The sequence below is a fragment of the Sinohyriopsis cumingii genome, chromosome 1, assembly GCF_028554795.1.
Source record: "Sinohyriopsis cumingii isolate HCF-2022 chromosome 1, ASM2855479v2, whole genome shotgun sequence".
NCBI classification, from domain to species: domain Eukaryota; kingdom Metazoa; phylum Mollusca; class Bivalvia; order Unionida; family Unionidae; genus Sinohyriopsis; species Sinohyriopsis cumingii.
The window spans coordinates 142,801,293-142,820,191 of record NC_142961.1 but is presented as its reverse complement, the minus strand read 5'-3'; the positions used below and the strand labels follow the sequence as shown (position 1 = coordinate 142,820,191).

The window sequence follows — 18,899 nt, the reverse complement described above, 5'->3', positions numbered from 1 at the left end:
TGAAGTTGAGTGCATCCCAATATGACGATTGTTATTTATTTATTTTACATAATGAAAGTACCGTGTGTTTCTATGGCTTTTGAAACCGACAATTACCACCACCACAAAATTGCAAAATGTCATCATTTGACAGATCTGTGTATTTAAAATTTGTGTGCCGACTAGTAGTGTTTGAAGTGCAGATTTCATTATTTGTATTTTGCATGGTAGCAATTCGCTGTGTAATACATCTTCCTCCATAAGTCATTTTTCCTTTTATGTTTTAAACATATTTGTAATCTGGTATTAAAATTTGGCAATTGCACTATGTAAAGTTCACTGTTAAATTCGATTGTTGAACGTGCCCCCTCTCCCTCCCCCAGCTGGGAGATTCATCGGCTTGTCTGGTAGAATGTTGGATCCAAGGGTAGCGGATTCCATACCCACCCAGGCTGTTTCGATCTGTGTTTGGAAAAGGCACATACATCCCATCTCCGTCGCATAATATAGCTAGTAAAATGTTAACGTGTTGTAAGTGACATTAAAAACCAGCCAATACACAACACTCCCCAGCCCTACCAATTTTTTCCCTTATTCTCTCATTTCCCTGGTGTAACAAAGCATATACTGTGCGTGAATATGACCTTAAAACTAACCAAAACCCAACAATCCTCTTGTCCCGTCATATAGCTTCATCCGTCTTGTATTAGAGTTTCCGCACCCAAGCATCCGTCGTGTTTCCTGTTTTATGTAGAGTTTAATTCGGATTCATTTGTCTTCTTCCTTGTAGATACTGGCGTCCATGGAAGCGGGGATTTCGACGTGATAAAGTTGCTTTTATCCAACGTACGTTTCTTCCCAGGTCATCTTCACTTAATTTCTTCCAGACAGTTCCGATCTTGCAGTATTTATCATTACAACTAAGTGCTTTTTGCAATGTTAAAATTCGTAAAAATTTTGTTGTTGTTAGAAAAGAAGGAGCACCTGTTCCGCCAAACAAGATTTGACAAGAAATTCGGCCAAAGACAGAATTTGAAATTTCTTAGTTTGGCAGCAGTTTGTATTTATTTTTTTTTTATATCTTTTTAATCTTATCCAAATTAAGAACCATACTTTTTGATTTTAGTTTCAATGCATCAGAGTTTAAGTTTAAATGTTCGATAGGTTTTATGCACCTCTCCCTTTATTCGATATAGTCTTGCAATTTCGCGACCAGCAGCTTGAATTAAACGTACTCTTGCGCTTAACATAAGCCAGTTCCACACTGAACTATAAAATTTAAATCATAATGATGAAATTGATTTTTGATGGTGCATGTTTTATTGTCAAAAGATATTTAAGGAATGCAGAAGTTGCATTTGGTACGTTTTAAACCTTGTAATATTAATGTTTTGTTGTCATTTTGGCAGGAATTTTATTCATCTTAAACTTTTATGTAGATGAAAAATATTGTTGGTTTAATGTTTTGACAGTTTCTCCAGCCATTGACCTTAACTTTTTTCCATTGTTAAAACATGTTTAATCAACTTTTTTGACATCAACAGGTTTATTAATCCTACTTGTTTTTGCTTCCTGTGTTAAAAATGTTTTCAGTTTTTGATCTTTCTATTGTAATAATATTGAAATTACCCACTGCACACATCAAAGACCAAATAACCAAACATGTAATAGATTTCTCTGTAAAAGTTGTCTCTTGAAATTGAATGAAGAAACATGTCCAGTAGTGAAGAAATGTGTCCAATAATGAAGAAACATGTCCAATAATAAATAAATATATCCATTAATGAAGAAACATGTCCAATAGTGAAGAAACATGTCCAGTAATGAAGAAACATACAAAATGAGCAAAACAAATCAAAATTTTCATTAAAGAAACTTATCTCATAAAAGATGTTTGCAAGGAATCTTGAGGTGCTGTTCTACTTTAAAAATTTGTGGATTGGTCCAAAGCAAATGTTACCATTTTTTTGTTCAAAAGAGATGATAAAAGGGATACAGCCAACAACACACCAATTTCACATGCATGCTTTTTATGTCAAGTGTTGGACAATCTTGTTTGCATCTAACTTGATAAACCACTTCAACAAACATAATATACTGTAAGGCTTACAACATGGATTCACTGAAAGAATAGTAATGTGCAATTCAGCTGATATCACAAGTTGTAGAATTATTGATGATTTCTGTTTAGAAACCTTTCTTTTTTCTACTTTATATCAGCACTCAATCCAAAAACTAATTTCACAGTAAGACTATTTTCAGATGACTCAGTCCTGTATCTCGCTTTTGGTAAAAACTATGACTTCATCAAGGTCTTGCAATTTTTGAGAAATGGAGAAATTGTGGGAAATAATTTTATGACTCTATGGTCTTAAAATAAGTAACAGAAAAGAACAATGACCAGCAGGTTCTGTAAAATTCAACAGATAATTTATTTCCCTAGACTGCAGAGTGAAAATTTATAAATAACTTGGAGGATTGTGAATAAATCCCAAATAGTTCTAAAAGTTATGCCACAAGTAAAAATTTATGAAGGTCCAATTGAATTCCAGTGGTATTCCCAATCAATTCCAATATTGAATATGTTGATGTACTTGCAGTCTCAGACATGCTAATGTGCCAATGGCCTGGAGTGTGGTAATGTGCTAACAGGCTTTTTCTGTATCAGGGTAAAATAATCCAAAATATCTTTGACTGAATTCACTATAATTCCAAATTAAACTTTTAGTCCAAGAATATTATTGAACATTTTGCAATTCCTGTGAATAATAATTTGAATAAATTAATCCAGCCAAATTAAAAACTGAACACAACAATAAGACTGATTCTGCTTCAGCTGTTGAGGCAAGAATGAATAAGTATTAATATATAGTTCTCTACTTGACCTAGAATGCTGTTAACATTTTCTGAAAATGCTCTGTCAACTGATAGGAAATATCCATTCTGGTAGTTTCTAAAGTTAGAATCAATACCATCTTTCACTTAGGTTGAAGTAAACATGTTTAATATTAACAATGGTCTGAATATTTAATCTATTCTCATACAGAAATATTACCTATATATGTTGTTTACAAAATAAGTGTCACTGGTGAGGTACATCTTTAACTTGATTTTTGGACAATGTTGGGTAAAAAACACGGATGTATGTAACATGTTATCATTAAGAAAAGCCAACAATAATACAAATTAAGTATACACAACAGTTGGCTCATATTATGTGTACATATCTCTAAAACCAGACACTCAGTTCAGGATAAATATATTTTATATTGTGAAAAAGTAGCAGCATTAGATCATGCTATATATCTTGTTGTAGATATCCGTGTTGTGGATATCAGTGTTGTAGATATCAGTGATGACGTGATCAGGAACTGTCATATTTCAAGAAGAATAACCAGTACCAATAGATCTCTTGACTTTCTCCAAAGAAACATTGAAATAAAACAAAGGTATACATAACTGCCTATAAAGTGAATACATAAACTGCCTATAAAGTGAATACACAAACTGCTTATAAAGTGTTGGTTAAATTACAACTTGAACATGCTTCACTGTATAGAGCATGCACATGACATCCACAAGATGGAGACAATTGAAACTAAAGCAGGTAAATATGTTAGAAATAGTTACTTCCTAGTTGTTAGTGAAAACTGATATGCAGAATAAATTAGATTGATGATCCCTTGATGACATATACAGATGTTCAGTTGATCATGGATGGGTTTGATAGTAAGGTCCACAAGTATTAATGAGGTGAGGCTGACATTGATACCAGTCCAGAGATCATATTTATGATTGATTTCAATCAAAAGAAAGATATGTTTATATGATCAGAATTTTCGATGAGTTCTATGACTTGATCTTGCATCTGTTTGAGATTGTTACCACTTTTGATGCAGTATTTCAGATCCAGTTTGATCAGACATGGAATTTATGCTAATGTCATCAAGATTTTGTCTAAGTGGATAATGAGTGTGATGTACACACTGAGTTGATCTTGCACATGATTGGCTGAGCTTGTTGCCACTCTGGAAATTATATTTCTGATCCCATTTTGATTAAACATTAAATAAGTTTTTATATCATCAAGATCTTGGATAGGTTCAGAAATGAGTCAGATCGATTTATATTAATGATTTGATTTACTGGTTGTACATGTACTTGTTACCATTGTGGAAGCCATATTTGTGATCCGATTTTGATAAAACTTATTTACTAAAATCATGAAGATCATTGACTGTATCATTGACTGTACCACTAATGAGCAATCTATGAGGTGATCTTGCATGTGATTCCCTGAGATTATTATCACTGGAATCCATAATTCTAATTTGATTTTGATCGAAGCTGTGGGCTTATATTTAGGAGATCTTGGGCAAATTCGAAAGTATGCAGATCTGTGCATATTAATGTAGTGATCTTGCATCTGATTGGCCATCAATGTTAGCATTCTTAAAGTTACTTATTTTATCAGTTGTTTTTACCTTCATCAAGATGTGGATAACATTGATATCAGGAAGAGACTGATCTTTAAAGAGAAGTTTTATTAGGACATAGCAAATAGGTACAATCCAAATGATATAAAATGGAAGATAGTTTACATAGGATGCGTTCTTACAATGCTACATAAGCGAAGGATCAATTGTTAAGTTTATGCAGTACAGGTGGGCAATATCAGGCCCAGTTTGTCCTCTAGTTTCTTTGACCCCATAGGTAGTGTACATGATTCCCAGAAATGCATGAAAATAAGCTTGAGACTCATCTTTGAAAGTGATAATATTATTAGAACTCCTGATGGGACTCTTAATGTTGAAATCCAAAGAAAAACAATTTATGTTCTGGTTTTATTTTTTAACTTTTTTTTTACAGGGAAATGTCCTTTATAAGAAAATCACATTCATCAAGCATTCTGGCAAAGAAAAAGAGGACAGTGAAGAAGAAGCCAGAATGGGATGTAAGTTGGTCATTAGTATTAACTGAATACTGCTGTACTGCTACAATGTGACATTGTTTATTTAGCATGATGTAATGTGTGTGCTGCTATAATGTGACATTGTTTATTTAGCATGATGTAATGTGTGTGCTGCTACAATGTGACATTGTTTATTAGCATGATGTAATGTATGTGCTGCTAAAATGTGACATTGTTTATTTAGCATGATGTAATGTGTGTGCTGCTACAATGTGACATTGTTTATTAGCATGATGTGATGTGTGTACTGCTACAATGACATTGTTTATTTAGCATGAAGTAATGTATGTGCTGCTACAATGTGACATTGTTTATTAGCATGATGTAATGTGTGTACTGCTATGATGTGACATTATTAGCATGATGTGATGTGTGTGCTGCTACAGTGACATTGTTTATTTAGCTTGATGTAATGTGTGTACTGCTACAATGTGATATTGTTATTTAGCATGATGTAATGTGTGTGCTGCTACAATGTGGCATTGTTTATTTAGCATGATGTAATGTGTGTGCTGCTACAATGTGACATTGTTTATTAGCATGATGTAATGTGTGTACTGCTACAATGTGACATTGTTTATTTAGCATGATGTAATGAGTGTGCTGCTACAATGTGACATTGTTTATTAGCATGATGTGATGTGTGTGCTGCTACAATGACATTGTTTATTTAGCATGATGTAATGTGTGTGCAGCTACAATGTGACATTGTTTATTTAGCATGATGTAATGTGTGTGCTGCTACAATGTGACATTGTTTATTTAGCATGATGTAATGAGTGTACTGCTACAATGTGACATTGTTTATTAGCATGATGTAATGTGTGTACTGCTACAGTGTGATATTGTTTATTTAGCATGATGTAATGTGTGTGCTGCTACAATGTGACATTATTTAGCATGATGTAATGAGTGTACTGCTACAATGTGGCATTGTTTATTTAGCTAGATGTAATGTGTGTACTGCTACAATGTGGCATTGTTTATTTAGCTAGATGTAATGAGTGTACTGCTCCAATGTGATATTGTTTATTTAGCATGATGTAATGTATGTACTGCTATGATGTGACATTATTAGCATGATGTGATGTGTGTGCTGCTACAATGACATTGTTTATTTAGCTTGATGTAATCTGTGTACTGCTACAATGTGATATTGTTTATTTAGCACGATGTAATGTGTGTGCTGCTACAATGTGACATTGTTTATTTAGCATGATGCAATGAGTGTACTGCTACAATGTGACATTGTTTATTAGCATGATGTAATGTGTGTACTGCTACAGTGTGATATTGTTTATTTAGCATGATGTAATGTGTGTGCTGCTACAATGTGACATTATTTAGCATGATGTAATGAGTGTACTGCTACAGTGTGTCATTGTTTATTTAGCTAGATGTAATGTGTGTACTGCTACAATGTGATATTGTTTATTTAGTATGATGTAATGTGTGTGCTGCTACAATGTGGCATTGTTTATTTAGCATGATGTAATGTGTGTGCTGCTACAATGTGACATTGTTTATTAGCATGATGTAATGTGTGTGTTGCTACAATGTGACATTGTTTATTAGCGTGATGTAATGTGTGTGCTGCTACAATGTGACATTGTTTATTAGCATGATGTGATGTGTGTACTGCTACAATGACATTGTTTATTTAGCATGAAGTAATGTGTGTGCTGCTACAATGTGACATTGTTTATTAGCATGATGTAATGTGTGTACTGCTATGATGTGACATTATTAGCATGATGTGATGTGTGTGCTGCTACAGTGACATTGTTTATTTAGCTTGATGTAATGTGTGTACTGCTACAATGTGATATTGTTATTTAGCATGATGTAATGTGTGTGCTGCTACAATGTGACATTGTTTATTAGCATGATGTAATGTGTGTACTGCTACAATGTGACATTGTTTATTTAGCATGATGTAATGTGTGTGCTGCTACAATGTGGCATTGTTTATTTAGCATGATGTAATGTGTGTGCTGCTACAATGTGACATTGTTTATTAGCATGATGTAATGTGTGTGCTGCTACAATGTGACATTGTTTATTAGCATGATATAATGTGTGTACTGCTACAATGTGATATTGTTTATTTAGTTTGATGTAATGAGTGTACTGCTCCAATGTGATATTGTTTATTTAGCATGTGTGCTGCTACAATGTGGCATTGTTTATTTAGCATGATGTAATGTGTGTGCTGCTACAATGTGACATTGTTTATTAGCATGATATAATGTGTGTGCTGCTACAATGTGACATTGTTTATTTAGCATGATGTAATGTGTGTGCTGCTACAATGTGACATTGTTTATTAGCATGATGTGATGTGTGTGCTGCTACAGTGACATTGTTTATTTAGCATGATGTAATGTGTGTGCAGCTACGATGTGACATTGTTTATTAGCATGATGTAATGTGTGTACTGCTATGATGTGACATTATTAGCATGATGTGATGTGTGTGCTGCTACAATGACATTGTTTATTTAGCTTGATGTAATCTGTGTACTGCTACAATGTGATATTGTTTATTTAGCATGATGTAATGTGTGTGCTGCTACAATGTGACATTGTTTATTTAGCATGATGTAATGAGTGTACTGCTACAATGTGACATTGTTTATTAGCATGATGTAATGTGTGTACTGCTACAGTGTGATATTGTTTATTTAGCATAATGTAATGTGTGTGCTGCTACAATGTGACATTGTTTATTTAGCATGATGTAATGAGTGTACTGCTACAATGTGGCATTGTTTATTTAGCTAGATGTAATGTGTGTACTGCTACGATGTGATATTGTTTATTTAGCATGATGTAACGAGTGTACTGCTCCAATGTGATATTGTTTTTTTAGCATGATGTAATGTGTGCTGCTACAATGTGACATTGTTTATTAGCATGGTGTAATGTGTGTACTGCTATGATGTAATATTGTTTATTTAGCATGATGTAATGTGTGTGCAGCTACAATGTGACATTGTTTATTTAGCATGATGTAATGTGTGTACTGCTACAATGTGATATTGTTTATTTAGCTTGATGTAATGTGTGTACTGCTACAATGACATTGTTTATTTAGCTTGATGTAATGTATGTACTGCTACAATGTGATATTGTTTATTTAGGATGATGTAATGAGTGTACTGCTACAATGTGACATTGTTTATTTAGTTTGATGTAATGTGTGTACTGCTACAATGTGATATTGTTTATTTTGCATGATGTAATGTCTGTGCTGCTACAATGTGACATAGTTTATTTAGCATGATGTAATGTGTGTGCTGCTACAATGTGACATTTTTAGCATGATGTAACATGTGTACTGCTATAGTGTGACATTGTTTGTTGAGCATGATGTAACATGAGTACCATACTGAGACAATTAAATTTGCAATGTAAGTTAAAGTGTGAACACTGTTTTCTCTAGATTGTAGGAATGGTTGTTAAAAACAATGTAACATACTCTCAAACAAAGAACTTTCAGTGAGAGGATGTCTTTGAGATGATGATGGTAACAATAATAATAATAATAATGATGATAATAATTGAGGCAAGTGACTCATTTATATAGAAACTAATTACCTTGGAACCATATGTTATGTACAGTATTTGCAAAAATACATACTGTATCATAAACTATAAATGGACAATTAGGAGGAAGCTGTTGGCAATTGATGAGTGGACACTTAGCTATTCATATGCAATCAGCCATGACGACACATCTTGAAGTTATGAATGAAAATCAGGCAATTATAATGATATTTAATAAATTTCATAACTACATTCAAAATCAGTTTACTGATGTTGACAAGAATGGATTATGCTAATAATACATATGTCACAGTATTATGATTGTAATACATTTATTGTGGATAACATTATGGTTTGGTAATTTTCATGCTGAAAATAAATGCAGGTCTGAAAGCCCCCAGGCCACAATATTTTTGTATCAGGCTAGAAGTTCCAATGTCTGTGTGCCCATATACAAGATAGATAAAGTTTAAAAACAATAAAATAATGCATTTTATTAGAGCCCTGCTCACTGAAGTTGGCATAGACCTATAGTATCATGTCACTGCATCCAGTAAGCTATCATCCATCTGTCAGTAAGTTATTTTCTGCAAGATAGCATTATTGGGAAAACTGTTGGGTTTTAACTAACCTGGTTTGCCACTATATATTGGTGAGACTCTCTGTTTTGAGCTTTCTTTGTTATCTTTTAGAGGAGTTATGGTCCTTGATAACCCATTACTGCTACACCAACCTTTGTTTCTGGTGCTTAACTTTCCCATTGATTGTTGGACTTGAGCAAAATTTGGCATCCGGTTCTACATTGATGAAACCTTGAATGAGTATGATTTCCAGCTTTCGACTGCTCCGGTGGCCTAGTGGTTAGAGCATCCGCCTCGGATGCGGGAGGTCATGGGTTCGATCCCCAGCTGAGTCATACCAAAGACTTACAAAAATGATATTAACAGCTACCTCACTTGGTGCTCAGCATTAAGAGGTTAGTGTTAGGACTGGTTGGCCTAGTGTCAGGATAATGTGACTGGGTGGTACATCATGATACATGTCTGCGACATGATGCCTCAGTGCTAGACACCACTAAAAACGGCCACACTGCAGACATCATAGTGATATGACTGAAAAATTGTTAAGGCTACATTAAAACTCTAAATCACACACACACACACACACACACACACACACACACACACACACACACACACACACATTTCCAGCTTTCTTTAACTCAATTACAGGAGTTATGCCCCCTGATTGCTCATCCTCCAGAATTTTTTCCACAGCTTGACATTATCAAGTTGTATTAGATTTCACCAAATTTGATATGGAATTTTACATTGATGAGAAATTTATTGAAAAGAAAACTGCTTTCCATGATGAACTGTTGTTTGCTAAAAAGTTTTTTATTTAGAGGTGGTGCTTTGCAACTTTTCTTTTTTGATTTTTAAGTTGGGGAAGTTGACTTTTTCATTCTGCATGGTTGTACCATATTTGTAAATACTTTAGAAAAAGCTTATATTGCAATGGTAAGTTTTTATAGTTGCTTTGGGGACTTTATGATTTAAGAAAGATGTATCCCTGGAATGTTAAGTCTTTGACACTTATTAATTAATGTGGCTGCATTAACATCTGATGCCATCTTTGAGGTTAGTGAACTTTAAGGAGATAGATGCCTCCAAGCCAGACTGGTAATGTTTTTTTTTATCTTAAAGTTGGGCATTGGTGGGACATACACTCCTGCAGTATGATTTGCAATCAATTAAGAAATTGATTCAATTCTGAAAAACGATTAAAACTAACAAGTCATGTTGAAAATGGCAGTGTTTATAATGGCATTAATTTTACAGTTGAAGAAGGCAGAAGTGCATACATTGGTGGCAAAGGATGGTCCTTTTTTAGGGATGAATTGTGGTGTCCCTGTTTTTTCAAGCTGAAACAGATATAAACATACACAAGTAGGTACTTGTATGTACATATTAAAACATACAGTAGTTAAATTATAAGTGATGTGGTATATGTGTGTGTTTTGGATTTTTAACCTCACTTCAGTCATATCTCTGTGATGTCTGCAGTGTGGCAGCTTAAAGTGATGTATAGCACTGGGGCATCATGCTGCAGACACATAGCATGATGTCCCACCCAGTCACGTTATCCTGACACCAGGCTGACCAGACCTAACAATAACCTCTTAATGCAGAGCACCAAGCAAGGCTTCTGCTAGTACCATTTTTATAAGTCTTTGATTGATATGACTCGGCCAAGGTTTGAACCCATAACCTCACACATCCGGGACAGATGCTCTTGCCACTAGGCCACTGGAGCAGTATTAAATGTTGTGGTAAATTATTTACCAACCCAAACCAAGTCTCCATGTATGTTCAAACTTTTAGCTCTTTGCTCTTGCATAGATAATTGACGTGTGACATAGCTTGAGTCCGTCACTAATAGCTCTAGTTTATTTTTGAATGTGATGTCATAAGAACTTTATTTTATTTTGTGTGGCTGCTAAATTGCAAGATATGTTCAGTCCATCATTAATTTTTTAAATATTTTTTCAGGATACAACAAATGATTTGACTCAGATGAGAGCTACGCCAGATGAAATTGTAAGTTGCTAAATATATGCAAAGTATAAAATTGTCTTGGCTGAGTTTTCCATGAAATGTTTTGAGTGGGTAGAGGTAAATGTAAAACTGTTTGGTCTCCAAAAGGAATCCACATTACCTTTGATGAGTTGTATTAAGTGTGAAGGTATTATGGTAACTTCATTTAAGGTCTAGTGTGACTAAGAAGGTGTAGTATTAACTTTAGTTAAGGTCTGTTGGGACTAAGAAGGTGTAGTATTAACTTTAGTTACCGTATTTCATGTTATTTTTCGTACATGAAAAAATAATTATTAATTTCAGTGTACGAAAAGTTATATGTGAAATAAATAATTATCATTTTGTGGTAATTACTGTGTACGAAAAATAAAGGGATCATACCTGACAAGGCCTGTGGAACACACGACACTCGACAACCTAAGGTACAAAACTAATGTACAAAATCGGTCTCATTCTGCTCAACTCAAGAAAAATCTGTTGTTATTATAAGAGAGAGAGAGAGAGCGAGAAATAAGAAAATAATCTTTATTGTTCAGTTACCTGTCAGTTGGCACTATTTTATTCCATTGGCAATTAAAACTTGAATAAATAAATCGTTTTGGTTGTAATTATGAGATCCATTGTCACTGTGCCACATGGCTATGCAGAGGTAATATACATGCTAATTAAATACGCTTGACCTTTAGCTTGGTCTTTTCCAGTAAATACTGGATTGAAGACCAGATTCACCTCTACATATCAAATTAAGGAGGCTGTACGTAGGGAAATGAGGCTACCCATGGGGTATTGAAAATGTGTACGACAAGTCTATTAGCTCAAGAACAATATTAATTTACTGATACTTGTTCTGAAGCCAGTTGAAAAAAGGGCAGATGATTTTAAGAGGGAGGGAGAGAGAGAACAACAAAGCAAATTGTATATAAAAATATTTTTGTATTATAAACATAGCATGTTATTTGAAGAAACTTAATAATGATGCCCAAGCATGAACAGACCAAGATCTTTGAAGATATTAACTACTGGTATATATAACTCGAACTCACGGAGTCAATGACTTTTGTATTTATGATTAAAAGTAACTGGGTTTTTATAGTTTTTTTACTGCATTACTATATTGAGCCAATAAGATTAATTGCCAAATGGTCTGTGGTCTTCGCGTCTTCCTGTATTGAGATATTATTATTTTTACTGGATAAATAAACTCAAATAGCTTCTGAACTCGTTTTCAAATGCACGCTTTGCTTTGTTACATCGACTGACATAATCAAGAGCGTTCATGAGCGACGCTGTCCAGCTGTTGATGAATAGCAGTATATACTGTAATTACAACAACAGAACAAATACATCAATCATTATATTTTCTTGCCGATACAAAAGACAAAGAAGGTCAATAAAATGAATGTGAATAGATTCTCAGTTAACAAAACAGTTGCCATTTCTGAGTAAGCTGAGCACCAGGCTTTCTACACACTTATAGTTGGTGAATTCTTTGGAAATCTTTCTGTACACTTGAAACTTCAACACAGAAGGGGCATTTTTCGGATTTCTTGGAATTATTGGAATTGAAAGGACTTTTAGGAAACAAGAATTCATTCACCGTGCTGTAAGTTAATTTAATTCTTTCACTTCTGTATTTTGAGAAATAAATTATTTTCAATTATGCAAAAGTTGTTTGTTTTGCTGTTTCTTGTTGCTTAGATTAAGACACTGGATTCGTAACATGGTATTGATGGCAAAAGTAAAAGATCAATGAGCAAAATTAACATACATGTATTACTTACAACGCCTGGATTCATGTTTGGTGACACACTCCTTCTTCAAAATATCTCAACCAGTTGAAAATGAATTGACGACTTGTGCCTCAGTTAAGAACATGCCCAAAGTTAGTCATTACTCATAACTTGCTTAGCAAAACAATACCCTGGTCATCTGATGTACCTAAATCGAATTTTGGTATATTTTTGAATCCGTTTGAAATGGGAACCTGTCTTCAATTTTAACAAAATGAAATAAAAATAGTGGATAAATAAAAAATAAAAATGCAACTAAAACAATGATTTTATCTCTTATTCTAGTCTGTAAAATTTAAAGGGTCGTACTTTTTTTTATCACATTGACAAAAGTAAATCTTCACAGAAGATCGTTTTATGTACGAAAAATAATAGGATGACTGAAAAAATATTAAATTTTGTGTACGAAAAAATATGATAGAATTAATTAATTATTATTTTTATGGCTTGATGGTGTATGAAAAATTAAAGGGTACGAAAAATAACATGAAATACGGTAAGGTCTGTTGGGGCTAAGAAGGTGTATTATTAACTTTAGTTAAGGTCTGTTGGGGCTAAGAAGATGTAGTATTAACTTTAGTTAAGGTCTGCTGGGGCTAAGAAGGTGTAGTATTAATTTTAGTTAAGGTCTGTTGGGGGCTAAGAAGGTGTAGTATTAACTTTAGTTAAGGTCTAGTGGGGCTAAGAAGGTGTAGTATTAACTTTAGTTAAGGTCTAGTGGGGCTAAGAAGGTGTAGTATTAACTTTAGTTAAGGTCTGTTGGGGCTAAGAAGGTGTAGTATTAACTTTAGTTAAGGTCTAGTGGGGCTAAGAAGGTGTAGTATTAACTTTAGTTAAGGTCTAGTGGGGCTAAGAAGGTGTATGGGTAACAGTGGAGCTGACAGGAAGATGTAGTGGTACCACTAAAGATTCTATACATCCAGAAACGGATTCATCATCTCCAGTATTCATCATTTCATGTGTGCAAAGAAACGTATTCTTGCCAATGATTAGGGGTGCAAAAGAAATGGCTGCAATTTCTCCACTGTTGTATATAGCAAATATCAAATGTTAATCTTTACTCATTGTGATGTCATTTTTAAACTTGGAACATGAGGGGTAATCAGCGGTAATCTGCTATTTCCTGCTTAGTTAGTTTGGTGCTTTGCAATTGGAGTAAAGTGACTTTCCTAAGGATGCACCACATTAGTTGACCTGGGCTGATCTGATGGTAAAATGTGAACTAACAGCCGTTTGGTCACAAGTTTGGCATGCTAACTAATGCATCTTTGCAGCTCCTGTCTCAGTTTCCTAATAGAGCATACAGTAAGGCCTGTACTACATACCCAAGCCTGTGGAGGGAACTGACAAGTTGATCTGAGACAACTAAGACAAGGCACCTTTTTTATGAGGTAACTAGACTGCCAGTTGGTATTAAGGTCAAGGTCCCTATTTCACAAAATATCAGTAAGCTGTTTTGACAACTTTTCTATTCCACTCTCTTTATTTTGTGCTACAATACAAGGTGGAAGCACATAAATATAAGCAGTTTATAAAGGTCATAGAAGTAGAGGAAAATCCAAATCCCAGTATAAAAGAGAGAGAGAGAGAGAGAGCTGTTAAAAAAACTTGTTTTCTTGTGTTTACAGGAGCACAGAAAAGATATGCACCGATCTAAGTATTCTGTAGGAGTTCATTTGCACAGCAAGCACAGTAACAAAGGTCACAAAGGCCATAAAGGTAATACTGTATTATAATAAAGTATTGTCCATCTGGAGTGCTCTTTTCATAGTTCATACATAAAATAGCTCATTTATAAGTCTGACACAAGATATTTATTACCTCATAAGCAGAATATATGAATATGATTGGTTAGTTACCAATGTGTAGCCTTCTGTATGTTTATCAAATAATGCCCATTGCAGGTTATGTGAATGCTAAATGGGTCATAGCTACATCATATGACAGTCATGTGGTGTGTAAGTAAATCACATGATCACAGAAAGCATCATTGGTATTATAGAAATATCTAATTTGCATTGTCTATTGATTTTTGTTCTGTTTTGCTTATAAAATGAATGAATCAATTCCTGTTTTCAATGTTTGCTCCAAAATGAATATAATAACTTGTATCAATACTTTTAGAATCATTAAGATTGAATGAGCGAAGGGCAACATGGAATTTCTGTTCATGTTTAATTAGGCTTGACCATCAAGTCAAATTTTCTTAACTTTTTAGTATGTAAAAGCTTAAAAGTAGATGGATGACATGAAAATAATTGCATCTGCAGCAGTCCGCTAGAAATGACAAGTGTAAAATGCAGATCATTATGTTAAATCTACGAAGAAAACAAAACAAATTCACAACATCTTAATCTTTTTTACTTTGTAAGTTGTCTAGATTCCAGGCAAGAGTTATTGAGTTTCTATGTATGCTGATCTTTTTTTTTTTCATCAGGAAAAGGCAGTAGCCCCTTCCACTCTGGTGCTGCCAAAGCAAGAACGGCTGCTATAATGAAAGAAGTGTTGTATGACCAAAGTCAGGTACTATATCACAATAATTCTGTCATTATCATCAGATTTGACCTTTACTGGTCAAATTGTATACCATTACTAGGGCACCACACAACATCAGCAGTGTTATAAGTAATCATGTGTGTCCGTCAGTCCATCAGCTGGCTGTCTGGCCATCTGGCTGTCAACGTTTAAGTTACTGTGGAATAATTTGACAAATTGGTCATGCAGCCCTACATTTATAAGACTTCAAAAGAGTTTAGTTTTGAGTAGTCTTTGTCATCATTTAGAAAAGTTATGACTCAAGATTGCCTGTCTTCCTAATTTCATTTCCAAAGCTCAGCTTTCAGCATCAATTATGAATAAAATCTTCAGTGTGTAAATTTGTCATGCTTTTTGTTGAATATTATGTGTATGTTACAAATCTTTTTCTCTGTAAAATTGTTCTAACCAACATCAAGAAATTTACTGTTAAATTGATGAACAGAGATATTCTCTTAAATTACTAATGGCATTACCTTCCTTGATATAGGCCTGGTTTAATTTTATGTGTTATGTTATTCTAGAACAAGATGATGAGTCAGTAATATAGAAGTGTATTGATTGTACAGTCATTCAAGTAAAACTGGTGGATTTTTGTGGAATATTTGGTCATATTTTTTTTCTCAGCTTGGATTTTTCCCTTTTAAACACCTCCATGAAATGGCTGTAATTTGTGCTTCTGATATTCAATTTCTCTATATGCAGCGTCTTTTGAATGTGCTGACTGTTGCTGTACTATCTAAAACCTGCAATTAGCATATCTCAAATCTTTCTTGAAAAGATCACAAAATGCCAGTCCTCAAGCATTCAATTTTCTGATGAACTGACCAACTCCACTGAATTTCCACTTAAGCCATTCCCATTTCCACACATTTTTCAAACCATTGTCCAAAATTTTTGCCATCCTGTTTTCTCCCAACAGTGTGAGATACCATGTTTTGCCAGCATGCTTCATTCTTTCCATTTTTATCAATTTCCTTAACATGAAGATTCATTGGATGAGTATAAACTCTTGACCAATCAGAATACTCTTTGCAACAATTGTGTGTTAAATAATATACAGAAAGAATACTTTACAAGTGTCATTGTGGAATGGGACATGAGATTGTTTTTTTAAAAACTGGATTAGAAATTATATAAAAATGGACTACATCGAGTCTAATTTTTCTTGTCAGAAGAAATTAAAACAGAAAAATCATGTCTGTACTACTCACCAGGGGTAAAATAATGTCACAGTGACATACTTTTTACACGCACTATCAACTTTGCAAGGCTTTTTAGGTTATGCCACAGTGGAAGATATATGTCATTTCATTCTGTGAAATTCTAGTTGTACTCAATGGTTTTGTGACAGTAAGCATGTTCTATACTAAATCAGACCAAAACATTTCATTTATATGCTAATAGAACTTACTTTTTCATCAGTAGAACTCAAATTTTCATTCAGATATGCATGCAGGTGATGATTATGTTTATAATTGGTTCATTACCTCTAGCTGCAGAAAGTGCTGTCTAAAACAGATCAGATGATGGCTGTTGTTAAGGACCTTTTTGGAGATGACCCCAAGGTAAAAATTTGAATAGTGACATCTCTCATAAGTGTAATACCTGTATTGCATCCTGTCATGAATTTAATACCCACATTGATAATCGGTCATCAGTGTCACAACCACATTGACATCCTGTCATCAGTGTCATACCCATATTGACATCCTGTCATTAGCATCATACCCACATTGAGCAGCAGGGAAGTTCTACAGACCCCCTGGCACAGACTAAATTAAGCCTTTCAGACAAATAATTTCCGTAGAAGCCTCAGAATTCAAAAATAAACCCTCCTGCGCAAATTAATCCGCAAAATTTCAACCCAAAGTGCATTTTTAGGCATAAAAAAAAACAGCAATTTTTGGGGGGGGTATTGTAAAATTTGTTTGTGATTGCAAATTCCGACTGCGGATACTAATTTTATTTCACATTAAAACAATATCATTGAAAATAAGATGAGTCGGAAAACTAGCACAGTTGGAGAACCTCATTCTGCCAGATTAGCGCGAGAGCAATTAGCGGCATTAAAGAAGTTCATTCCGACAAAACAATTATTTAAGAGAAATGTTCGTGGTTACGAAGATATGCAGCATGGAATTTCAGAAACTTCGGCAAAATGGTTGAAGCCAGTGACCGGAACAATTGAGCAGGTTGTATATGGCGACGAAAAAGATCCAGATGCTAGAAAACGTGGAATCTTTCCTATGTTGAAAGGTATTGAGGATCAATCACGAACATTACCCGAGCGATTAGCAATAGCAGCAGCGGCGCAACAACTTGCAATTGATGATGGAGGACAACCTGGAGGAAAAAAACCTGGAGGAAAACCTTTAATGATAAAAGGAAAGTTTAATATTGAGAATTTAAGAGAAAATTTTACCGAGGAGGGATGGAATATGATATCGCGACCTCTCTCGGCATTGTATACTATAGAACAAATTGGTGATTTTGCGGAAAATTATTTTAGCGATCGAAATGAATATTTGACTCCAATAGGAAAAAAAAGATATGGAACTCGTGATAATTGGTACAGCATGGTATATAAAGTTTATACGGGAAAAACACATGTGAGTGTAGTAACGGATCCGCGTTACAGAAGATTTTTAGAAGCGGCAAGAGATACACAAAGATTTAATAAGCAAGTAGCGGACGAAAGAAAACAAGAGGAGAAAGAAAGAAAACAACAGGAGAAGAAGGAAAAAACTAAAAAACGAGGGAGAAAAGAAACACTACAGGAAGATATTCAACCACAGGAGTCAATATTTCAACCAGAGGAATTAGAAGTTAGACCAACACCTAAAAAACGAGGAAGAAAAGCAGCACCACAGGAAGATATTCAACCACAGGAGCCAATATTTCAACCAGAGGAATTAGGAGCTAGACCAAAAGAGAGAACTCTACCACAGAAAAAAGAGAGAAAATCGAAAAAGAAAAAAGATCAGAGTGATGAACCGATAATTGTACCTAAATACATATACGATGAATCTGGTTGGTTTATTCCTGATCCTAGTTTACCTGCTGATAATTATTTGGATGAAGATAACATACATGTAATTCGTGAAGATGATGTTGCGAGAGTTGTAATTGCTTCAAAAACTGATTTGAAAACTAAAAAAATTTATTTGAAAAAAGATATTAATGTTGATAAAATCAACGATCTTGTTTGGTATGCGATAGTTTATTTTGGTAGTTTAGGAAAACCAGTAAATTATAAAGATGATGATTTTTCAAAATTTTTATCGGATATTGTTAATTATCAAGTAAGGAAAGATGTAAAAATTTCAACACCCAAATTTGAGGGTTCTCTATCCAAATTTGAGGATTCGCCACCCAAAAGTAAAAGTTCGTCACCTAAAAGTAAAAGTTCGTCACCTAAAGATGAAAGTTCTGATTCATCCTCCTTTGATATTCGCCACTCTATTGAATTTCCTGA

The 18,899-nt window shown here is 34.2% G+C and overlaps 1 protein-coding gene and 1 non-coding gene across 2 annotated transcripts in view; both read left to right on the top strand.

The window, feature by feature from the left end:
• Positions 1-778: 778 nt before the first annotated feature.
• The window catches only part of LOC149808050 (spindle and centriole-associated protein 1-like), a 109,596-nt gene continuing 91,475 nt past the window's right edge, over positions 779-18,899 (top strand). The window contains exons 1-6 of the mRNA XM_089973054.1: positions 779-841; positions 4,849-4,933; positions 11,052-11,099; positions 14,515-14,605; positions 15,324-15,409; positions 16,918-16,989. Coding sequence (XP_089829180.1) covers positions 4,853-4,933; positions 11,052-11,099; positions 14,515-14,605; positions 15,324-15,409; positions 16,918-16,989 — 378 coding nt within the window. The 5' untranslated portion in view covers positions 779-841; positions 4,849-4,852. The remainder of the gene's footprint in view (positions 842-4,848; positions 4,934-11,051; positions 11,100-14,514; positions 14,606-15,323; positions 15,410-16,917; positions 16,990-18,899) is intronic.
• On the top strand, positions 9,339-9,415 carry Trnap-cgg (transfer RNA proline (anticodon CGG)). The gene has a single exon. It is a non-coding gene; the product is annotated as a tRNA-Pro (tRNA).